Source organism: Salvelinus namaycush, chromosome 11, assembly GCF_016432855.1.
Source record: "Salvelinus namaycush isolate Seneca chromosome 11, SaNama_1.0, whole genome shotgun sequence".
Classification (NCBI taxonomy): Eukaryota; Metazoa; Chordata; class Actinopteri; order Salmoniformes; family Salmonidae; genus Salvelinus; species Salvelinus namaycush.
The window spans coordinates 42,188,943-42,200,285 of record NC_052317.1 but is presented as its reverse complement, the minus strand read 5'-3'; the positions used below and the strand labels follow the sequence as shown (position 1 = coordinate 42,200,285).

Below are 11,343 nucleotides of genomic sequence, written 5' to 3'. Positions count from 1 at the left end.
CCCCGACCAACCCATACCGGCCCCGACCAACCCATACCTTCATACTGCATATTTATTTCATACCTTACCAACCCATACTGGCCCCTACCAACCCATACCGGCCCATACCGGCCCCTACCAACCCATACCGGCCCCGACCAACCCATACCGGCCCCGACCAACCCATACCGGCCCCTACCAACCCATACCGGCCCCTACCAACCCATACCGGCCCCGACCAACCCATACCGGCCCCGACCAACCCATACCGGCCCCTACCAACCCATACCGGCCCCTACCAACCCATACCGGCCCCAACCAACCCATACCGGCCCCGACCAACCCATACCTTCATACTGCATATTTATTTCATGCCTTACCAACCCATACCGGCCCCGACCGACCCATACCGGCCCCTACCAACCCATACCAGCCCCGACCAACCCATACCTTCATACTGCATATTTATTTCATGCCTTACCAACCCATACCGGCCCCGACCAACCCATACCGGCCCCGACCAACCCATACCGGCCCCGACCAACCCATACCGGCCCCGACCAACCCATACCGGCCCCGACCAACCCATACCGGCCCCGACCAACCCATACCGGCCCCGACCAACCCCTGCCGGACCCTGCCATCCCCTGCCGGACCCTGCCATCCCCTGCCGGACCCTGCCAGCCCATACCGACCCATACTAGCCCTTACCAGCCGCTACCAACCTATACCTTCAGGCATGACTTGTGATATTGATTTGTCAGTTGTGATTTAATATATTGCTAAACAGTTTAAAGCTAAGGTATGGCTAGACGAGACATTGTTTGATTGAAGCAAAAGGATCGTCAGAGAAGACTGACGTGACGGAGAGATCTGGGCCTGTATTTAGTGTCGAGTACTAGTGCTGATCTAGGATCAGGTCCCCATTCTTGTTGATTATTGATTTAAAAGGTTGAACTGATCCTGGATCAGCACTCCTCCTATGAGAATGAATACAGGCCCTGTTGTGACTCTCAAACCCCAGCAGGTCAGAGAGGGACATTACTGTACAGTGGTATATATATATATTTTTTACAGTAATCATGATTTTGGAGCATATTTCCTTCCTTGTCACAATAAAGCACTTTTTTAAAGAAAATAAGAAGTCGTGTTTTTTTTTTTGCACTTTTTTTCTCAATTGGTTGATAAGCCCCTGGCAAGTTGAATCGGTTTTCGCTAAATGACGGACGACTTATGTATAAGTACAAAAGATGATCAACACCTGCTCTTTGCATGACATAGACTATCCAGGTGAAAGCTATGATCACTTATTGATGTCACTTGTTAAATCCACTTCAATCAGTGTAGAACACAGGAGGTTGGTGGCACCTTAATTGGGGAGGACAAGCTTGTGGTAATGGCTGGAATGGTATCAAGTACTTGAAAGACATGGTTTCCATGTGTTTGATTCCATTCGCTTCGTTCCAGCCATTATTATGAGCCGTCCTCCCCTCAGCAGCCTCCACTGGCAAAGATGAAGAGGAGGAGACGGGTGTAAGAGGGATATTTAAGCCTTGAGATATGGGTTGTATAGTCCTATTTGTGAAAGGGCAAGACAAAAATATTGAAGTACCTTTTTGAACAGGGTATGGTAGTAGGTGCCAGGCACACCAGTTTGTCAAGTACTGCAACGCTGCTGAGTTTCCTGTGTGTATCAAGAATGATCCACCACCCGACGGACATCGAGCCAAATTGATACAACTGGGAAGCATTGGAATCAACATGTGCCACCATCCCCGTGGAACGCTTCCTTGAGGGGGAGGCAACTCAATATTAGGAAGAATCTTAAGGACAGAGTGGGGAGTTGAGGAACTACACAGTGCCAGCTTGACACCTAAGAGTTCATGACCCGACTAATTGAGGGGGAGGCAACTCAATATTAGGAAGAATCTTAAGGACAGAGTGGGGAGTTGAGGAACTACACAGTGCCAGCTTGATGTGTTTGTCTACTAGAGTCAGTGGTAACTAATTGGTGACCATTGTCTAATACTTACGTTACCCATGGACACAGTAAGTAATATAATATGTCATGAGTGCATTTCCCCACACGCAATACTCATAAGTAGTACAGATATTTGGTAGTAACGGTTGAATAAAAACCATTTGATTAACTACTCATACTGTGAATTACTGACACCAACTGATAACACAAATTTATTTTATTTTCTTAATTTATCAGAGATTGCATTTTCCCAGAACAAATGTATATACATGTATATATTATACTTGGTTGACATCACATACAGTGCATTTGGAAAGTATTCAGACCCCTTGACTTTTTCCACATTTTTGTTATGTTACAGCCTTATTCTAAAAGGGATACCATTTTTTTTGTTCTCATCAATCTACACACAATACCCCATAATGACAAAGCAAAAACAGTTTTTTTTTAAACATTTTTGCAAGTTTATAACAAATAAAAACTGAAATCACATATACATATACAGTGGTTACAGCCTCGAGTCTTCTTGTGTAGGACGCTACAAGCTTGGCACATCTGTATTTGGGTAGTTTCTCCTATTCTTCTCTGCAGATCCTCTCAAGCTCTGTCAGGTCTCTCCAGAGATGTTCGATTGGGTTCAAGTCCGGGGTCTGGCTGGGCCACTCAAGGACATTCAGAGACTTGTCCCGAAGCCACTCCTGCATTGTCTTAGCTGTGTGCTTAGGGTCATTGTCCTGTTGGAAGGTGAACCTTTGCCTCAGTCTAAAGGTCCTGAGCGCTCTGGAGCAGGTTTTCATCAAGGATCTCTCTGTTCTTTGCTCTGTTCATCTTTCCCTCTATCCTGCCTAGTCTCCCAGTCCCTGCTGCTGAAAAACATCCCTACAGCATCATGCTGCCACCACCAGGCTTCACTGTAGGGATGTTGCCAGGTAGGGATGGTGCCAGACGTGACAAAGAGTTCAATCTTGGTTTCATCAGACCAGATAATCTTGTTTCTCATGCTCTGGGAGTCTTTAGGTACCTTTTGGCAAACTCCAAGTGGGCTGTCATGTGCCTTTTACTGAGGAGTGGCTTCCGTCTGGCCACTACCATAAAAGCCTGATTGGTGTAGTGCTGCAGAGATGGTTGACCTTCTGGAAGGCTCTCCCATATCCACAGAGGAACTCTGGAGCTCTGTCATAGTGACCATTGGGTACTTGGTAACCTCCCTGACCAAGGCCCTTCTCCCCCGGTTGCTCAGTTTGGCCGGGAGGCCAGCTCCAGGAAGAGTCTTGGTGGTTCCAATCTTCTTCGATTTAAGAATTGGGCTCCCGAGTGGCGCGGCGGTCTAAGACACTGCATCGAAGTGCAAGTCCATGGTCATTGTAAATATGGGGTGGCAGGTAGCCTAGTGGTTAGAGCATTGGGCCAGTAACCCTGAAAGGTTGCTAGATCGAATCCCTGAGCTGACAAGGTAAAAATCTGTCTCCCCCCCCCCCCCCCCCCGAATAAGGCAGTTAACCCACTGTTCCTAGGCTGTCATTGTAAATAAGAATTTGTTCGTAACTGACTTGACTAGTTAAATAAAGGTTACATTTAAAAAGGAATGATGTTAGCCACTGTGTTCTTGGTGACCTTCAATGCTGCAGACATGTTTTTGTTACCCTTCCCCAGATCTGTGCCTCGACACAATGCTGTCTCAGAGCTCTACGCACAATTCCATCGACCTCATGGCTTGGTTTTTGCTCTGACATGCACTGTCAACTCTGGGACCTTTATATATACAGGTGTGTGCCTTTCCAAATCATATCCAATCAATTGAATTTACCACAGGTGGACTCCAATCAAGTTGTAGAAACATCTCAAGGATGATCAATGGAAACAGGATGCACCTGAGCTCAATGTCGAGTCTCATAGCAAAGGGTCTGAATAGTTATGTAAATAAGGTATTTCTTTTCGGGGTTTTTTAATCAAATTTGCAAAAATGTCTAAAAACCTGTTTTCGCTTTGTCATTATGGGGTATTGTGTGTATCTTGATGAGGGAAAACATTTCCTTCATTCATTTTAGAAAAAGGCTGTAACGTAACAAAATGTTGCAAAATTCAAGGGGTCTGAATACTTTCCGAATGAACCGTATGTGGATATTGATTCATAAAAACAATAAAAGCTGAAACATCTAAGTGCTTCTTTGTAAAAAAAAACATTTTCTCTTGTCTGTTTGTTGGTTTCAAGTACTGTTCATTCAATGAATTCTCTTAAAATTATCATTTGAATACCTTGATTTAAATAAACTGATTATACAACACGGAAAAGAAATGCTGGACATTAAAAAAAAAATACAACGATCCAAAATGAAAAGTGTTTAACACTATAATAATACCTAGTATACAAAAACAATGATTTGTATAATCCCTGTGATGTGATGGTTTGATAAACTTCTTCATTTGTCACAATTCCCCATAATTCTAATACAAAAAACTCAAATGGAGTTCTACTGTTTCAAATAATCTTCTTGTCTATTCGATGAGCTAATTATAATTGTTTTAGAAAAAAATTGAAATTCCCAAGTAAAAACAGCTCAAATCTTCCGCTGGATTCCGGAGTAGTGATGTAATAACGGAGGATGTCCTCTGGGCCTAAACCAACCCCTAGCCCCGCCTCCCTTGGGCCCAATCCCAAACCAACCCCTAGCCCCGCCTCCCTCGGGCCCAATCCCAAACCAACCCCTAGCCCCGCCTCCCTAGGGCCCAAACCAACCCCTAGCCCCACCTCCCTAGGGCCAAATCCCAAAACAACCCCTAGCCACGCCTCCCAAGGGCCAAATCCCAAACCAACCCCTAGCCCCGCCTCCCTAGGGCCCAATCCCAAACCAACCCCTAGCCCTTACACATATTCAATCATTTCAGATCCACTCTAGTGCCCTAGGGTGTAGTGGTATAGGGCTGAAGGTCTGTTTGGGACTGGACGACAGTCACAGTGGTGATTATGGCACATTCGGACAGGGATTGTTTTAGGCATCCATGATCATGATGTGTACGAACAGTCCTGCTGAGGGAAGGGGGTCTCCTTCCTTGTTGAGTAGCGGCACGTGTCTGTATCCTAAACAGAGAGAAGGGTCTCAGTCAATGAACAGTCAGTGTGTATACAGTACCAGTCAAAAGTTTGGACACCTACTCATTCAAGGGTTTTTCCTTTATTTTTACTATTTTCTACATTGTAGAATAATAGTGAAGACGTCAAATGAAATAACACATATGGAATCATATAGTAACCAAAAAAGTGTTAAACAAATATTAATATATTTTATATTTGAGATTCTTCAAAGTATCCACCCTTTGCCTTGATGACAGATTTGCACACTCTTGGCATTCTCTCAACCAGCTTCATGAGGTAGTCACCTGGAATGCATTTCAATGAATAGTTGTGCCTTGTTAAAGGTTCATTTGTGGAATTTCTTTCCTTCTTAATGTAATGCGTTTGAGCCAATCAGTTGTGTTGTGACAAGGAAGAGGTGGTATACAGAAGATAGCCCTATTTGGTAAAAGATCAAGTCCATATTATGACAAGAACAGCTTAAATAAGCAAAGAGAAATGACATTCCATCATTACTTTAAGACATGAAGGTCAGTCAATCCAGAAAATGTCAAGAACTTTGAAAGTTTCTTTAAGTGCAGTCGCAAAAACCATCAAGCGCTATGATGAAACTGGCTCTCATGAGGACCGCCACAGGAAAGGAAGACCCAGAGTTACCTCTGCTGCAGAGGATAAGTTCATTAGAGTTAACTGCACTTCAGATTGTAGCCCAAATAAATGCTTCACAGAGTTCAAGTAACAGACACATCTCAACATCAACTGTTCAGAGGAGACTGTGTGAATCAGGTCTTCATGGTCGAATTAATGCAAAGAAACCACTACTAAAGGACACCAATGAGAAGAAGAGACTTGCTTGGACATTAGACTGGTGGAAATCTGTCCTTTTGTCTGATGAGTCCAAATTTGAGATTTTTGGTCCCAACAGCCATGTCTTTGTTTGACGCAGAGTAGGTGAACAGATGATCTTTGCAAGTGTAGTTCCCACCGTGAAGCATGGAGGAGGAGGTGTGATGGTGTGGGGGTACTTTGCTGGTGACACTGTCTGTGATTTATTTAGAATTCAAGGCACACTTAACCAGCATGGCTACCACAGCATTCTGCAGCGATACACCATCCCATCTGGTTTGCACATAGTGGGACTATCATTTGTTTTTCAACAGGAAAATGACCCAAAACACACCTCCAGGCTGTGTAAGAGCTATTTGACCAAGAAGGAGAGTGATGGAATGCTGCATTTAAAAAATAAAAAATATTTACCCTTTTTTTAATTAGGCAAGTCAGTTAACTTCTCTAGGGTAGGGGGCAGCATTTGGAATTTTGGATGAAAATCATGCCCAAATTAAACTGCCTGCTTCTCGGGACCTGAAGATATGATATGCATATAACTGGTAGATTTGGATATAAAACACTCTAAAGTTTCCAAAACTGTTCAAATAGTGTCTGTGAGTATAACAGAACTGATTTGGCAGGCGAAAACCTGAGAAAAATCCATTCGGGAAGTCGTTTTTTTTTTGGTTTTGTAGTTTTCTATTCAATGCCATTACAGTATCCATTGACTTAGGACTCAAATTGCAGTTCCTATGCCTTCCACTAGATGTCAACAGTCTTTAGAAATTGTTTCAGGCTTGTATTCTGAAAAATGAGGAAGTAAGAGCCTTCTGAATGAGTGGACCCTGCCGTGTCTCAGAGCTTTTTCATGCGCGCGACCAGAGAGAGTGCCTTTCTTGTTTACCTTTTATATTGACGACGTTATTGTCCGGTTGAAATATTATCGATTATTTAGGCTAAAAACAACCTGACAATTTAATATAAACATCGTTTGACATGTTTCTATGAACTTTACGGATACAATTTGGATTTTTTGTCTGCCTTTTTTGACTGCATTACTGAAGAAAACGCGCAAACAAAACGGATATAAAGAGATAAAGAGACTTTATCGAACAAAAGGAACATTTATTGAGTAAATTAATGTCTGCTGAGTGCAACCATATGAAGATCATCAAAGGTAAGGGATTAATTTTACCTCTATTTCTGACTTGTGTAACTCTTCTACTTGGCTGGTTACTGTTTGTAATGATTTGTCTGCTGGGCTATGTTCTCAAATAAGGTATGCTTTCGCCGTAAAGCATTTTTTAAATCTGACACGTGGTTGGATTCACAAGAAGTTAATCTTTAAACCTATATAAAATATGTTTTGTTTTCTGAATTTTTATAATGAGTATTTCTGTATTTGAATTTGGCGCCCAGCAGTTTCACTGGCTGTTGAAGAGGTGGGACGCTAACGTCTCACGTACCCAAGAGAGGTTAAGAACACATTTCTATTTACAATAACAGCCTACCCCGGCCAAACCCTAACCCGGACAATGCTGGGCCAATTGTGCGCCATCTACATCAGTTGACCTGGCCTCCACAATCACCCAACCTCAACCCAATTAAGATGGTTTGGGATGAGTTGGACAGCAGAATGAAGGAAAAGCAGCCAACAAGTGCTCAGCATATGTGGGAACTCCTTCAAGACTTTTGGAAAAGCATTCCTCATGAAGCTGGTTGAGAGAATGCCAAGAGTGTGCTTGAAAAGGGTAACTACTTTGAAGAATCTAAAATCAAAAATATATTTTGATTTGTTTAACACTTTTTGGGTTACTACGTGATTCCATATGTGTTATTTCATAGTTGTGATGTATTCGCTATTATTGTACAATGTAGAAAATAGTAAAAAATAAAGAAAAACCCTTGAATGAGTAGGTGTGTCCAAGCTTTTGACTGGTACTGTAGTTAAAGAGCGAAGCAAAGCTTTAATTCTGTACAGTCTTGTCATTATGACAGAGACTGTTCTCTGTGTCAGAGAGGAGACAATACTTCCCTATCATCTAGTCACACTGACAGGAAAAGCATAGTATGGGCTTTCAGTGTTAGTAGATTAAGAATTGTTTCTATCAAAATAAAGAACTAATGGTTGAGTTTGGACTTTGAGACTTTGGAACGATGACTCTTGCCAGTGTATTAAAACACTGAAGGTACTGTAAGGATCTATTACCAACTCACCCATCTCATCTGGCAAAGGGTATAGCTACTAACTAATCTGTAAACTAGTGAATGGCAGGGTATAGCTACTAACTAATCTGTAAACTAGTGAATGGCAGGGTATAGCTACTAACTAATCTGTAAACTAGTGAATGGCAGGGTATGGCTACTAACTAATCTGTAAACTAGTGAATGGCAGGGTATAGCTACTAACTAATCTGTAAACTAGTGAATGGCAGGGTATGGCTACTAACTAATCTGTAAACTAGTGAATGGCAGGGTATAGCTACTAACTAATCTGTAAACTAGTGAATGGCAGGGTATGGCTACTAACTAATCGGTAAACTAGTGAATGGCAGGGCATGGCTACTAACTAATCTGTAAACTAGTGAATGGCAGGGTATGGCTACTAACTAATCTGTAAACTAGTGAATGGCAGGGTATGGCTACTAACTAATCTGTAAACTAGTGAATGGCAGGGTATGGCTACTAACTAATCTGTAAACTAGTGAATGGCAGGGTATGGCTACTAACTAATCGGTAAACTAGTGAATGGCAGGGTATAGCTACTAACTCATCTGTAAACTTGTGAATGGCAGGGTATGGCTACTAACTAATCGGTAAACTAGTGAATGGCAGGGTATAGCTACTAACTAATCTGTGAACTAGTGAATGGTAGGGTATAGCTACTAACCAATCTGTAAACTAGTGAATGGCAGGGTATAGCTACTAACTAATCTGTAAACTAGTGAATGGCAGGGTATGGCTACTAACTAATCTGTAAACTAGTGAATGGCAGGGTATAGCTACTAACTAATCTGTAAACTAGTGAATGGCAGGGTATGGCTACTAACTAATCGGTAAACTAGTGAATGGCAGGGTATAGCTACTAACTAATCTGTAAACTAGTGAATGGCAGGGTATGGCTACTAACTAATCTGTAAACTAGTGAATGGCAGGGTATGGCTACTAACTAATCTGTAAACTAGTGAATGGCAGGGTATAGCTACTAACTCATCTGTAAACTAGTGAATGGCAGGGTATGGCTACTAACTAATCGGTAAACTATTGAATGGCAGGGTATAGCTACTAACTCATCTGTAAACTTGTGAATGGCAGGGTATGGCTACTAACTAATCGGTAAACTAGTGAATGGCAGGGTATAGCTACTAACTAATCTGTGAACTAGTGAATGATAGGGTATAGCTACTAACTAATCTGTGAACTAGTGAATGGCAGGGTATAGCTACTAACTAATCTGTAAACTAGTGAATGGCAGGGTATGGCTACTAACTAATCTGTAAACTAGTGAATGGCAGGGTATAGCTACTAACTAATCTGTAAACTAGTGAATGGCAGGGTATAGCTACTAACTAATCTGTAAACTAGTGAATGGCAGGGTATAGCTACTAACTAATCTGTAAACTAGTGAATGGCAGGGTATAGCTACTAACTAATCTGTAAACTAGTGAATGGCAGGGTATGGCTACTAACTAATCTGTAAACTAGTGAATGGCAGGGTATGGCTACTAACTAATCGGTAAACTAGTGAATGGCAGGGTATGGCTACTAACTAATCTGTAAACTAGTGAATGGCAGGGTATGGCTACTAACTAATCTGTAAACTAGTGAATGGCAGGGTATGGCTACTAACTAATCTGTAAACTAGTGAATGGCAGGGTATGGCTACTAACTAATCTGTAAACTAGTGAATGGCAGGGTATGGCTACTAACTAATCGGTAAACTAGTGAATGGCAGGGTATAGCTACTAACTCATCTGTAAACTTGTGAATGGCAGGGTATGGCTACTAACTAATCGGTAAACTAGTGAATGGCAGGGTATAGCTACTAACTAATCTGTGAACTAGTGAATGGCAGGGTATAGCTACTAACCAATCTGTAAACTAGTGAATGGCAGGGTATAGCTACTAACTAATCTGTAAACTAGTGAATGGCAGGGTATGGCTACTAACTAATCTGTAAACTAGTGATTGGCAGGGTATAGCTACTAACTAATCTGTAAACTAGTGAATGGCAGGGTATGGCTACTAACTAATCTGTAAACTAGTGAATGGCAGGGTATAGCTACTAACTAATCTGTAAACTAGTGAATGGCAGGGTATGGCTACTAACTAATCGGTAAACTAGTGAATGGCAGGGTATAGCTACTAACTAATCTGTAAACTAGTGAATGGCAGGGTATGGCTACTAACTAATCTGTAAACTAGTGAATGGCAGGGTATGGCTACTAACTAATCTGTAAACTAGTGAATGGCAGGGTATAGCTACTAACTCATCTGTAAACTAGTGAATGGCAGGGTATGGCTACTAACTAATCGGTAAACTATTGAATGGCAGGGTATAGCTACTAACTCATCTGTAAACTTGTGAATGGCAGGGTATGGCTACTAACTAATCGGTAAACTAGTGAATGGCAGGGTATAGCTACTAACTAATCTGTGAACTAGTGAATGATAGGGTATAGCTACTAACTAATCTGTGAACTAGTGAATGGCAGGGTATAGCTACTAACTAATCTGTAAACTAGTGAATGGCAGGGTATGGCTACTAACTAATCTGTAAACTAGTGAATGGCAGGGTATAGCTACTAACTAATCTGTAAACTAGTGAATGGCAGGGTATAGCTACTAACTAATCTGTAAACTAGTGAATGGCAGGGTATGGCTACTAACTCATCTGTAAACTAGTGAATGGCAGGGTATAGCTACTAACTAATCTGTAAACTAGTGAATGGCAGGGTATGGCTACTAACTAATCGGTAAACTAGTGAATGGCAGGGCATGGCTACTAACTAATCTGTAAACTAGTGAATGGCAGGGTATGGCTACTAACTAATCTGTAAACTAGTGAATGGCAGGGTATGGCTACTAACTAATCTGTAAACTAGTGAATGGCAGGGTATGGCTACTAACTAATCTGTAAACTAGTGAATGGCAGGGTATGGCTACTAACTAATCGGTAAACTAGTGAATGGCAGGGTATAGCTACTAACTCATCTGTAAACTTGTGAATGGCAGGGTATGGCTACTAACTAATCGGTAAACTAGTGAATGGCAGGGTATAGCTACTAACTAATCTGTAAACTAGTGAATGGCAGGGTATAGCTACTAACTAATCTGTAAACTAGTGAATGGCAGGGTATGGCTACTAACTAATCTGTAAACTAGTGAATGGCAGGGTATAGCTACTAACTAATCTGTAAACTAGTGAATGGCAGGGTATGGCTACTAACTAATCGGTAAACTAGTGAATGGCAGGGTATAG

At 41.9% G+C, this 11,343-nt stretch overlaps 1 protein-coding gene across 1 annotated transcript in view; it reads right to left on the bottom strand.

Annotated features, from left to right (window-relative positions):
- Positions 1 to 4,724: 4,724 nt before the first annotated feature.
- LOC120055424 (1-phosphatidylinositol 4,5-bisphosphate phosphodiesterase delta-1-like) overlaps positions 4,725 to 11,343 on the bottom strand; it is a 40,289-nt gene continuing 33,670 nt past the window's right edge. Inside the window, exon 16 of the mRNA XM_039003287.1 lies at positions 4,725 to 5,039. Within this exon, the coding sequence (XP_038859215.1) occupies positions 4,951 to 5,039 (89 nt within the window). The 3' untranslated portion in view covers positions 4,725 to 4,950. The remainder of the gene's footprint in view (positions 5,040 to 11,343) is intronic.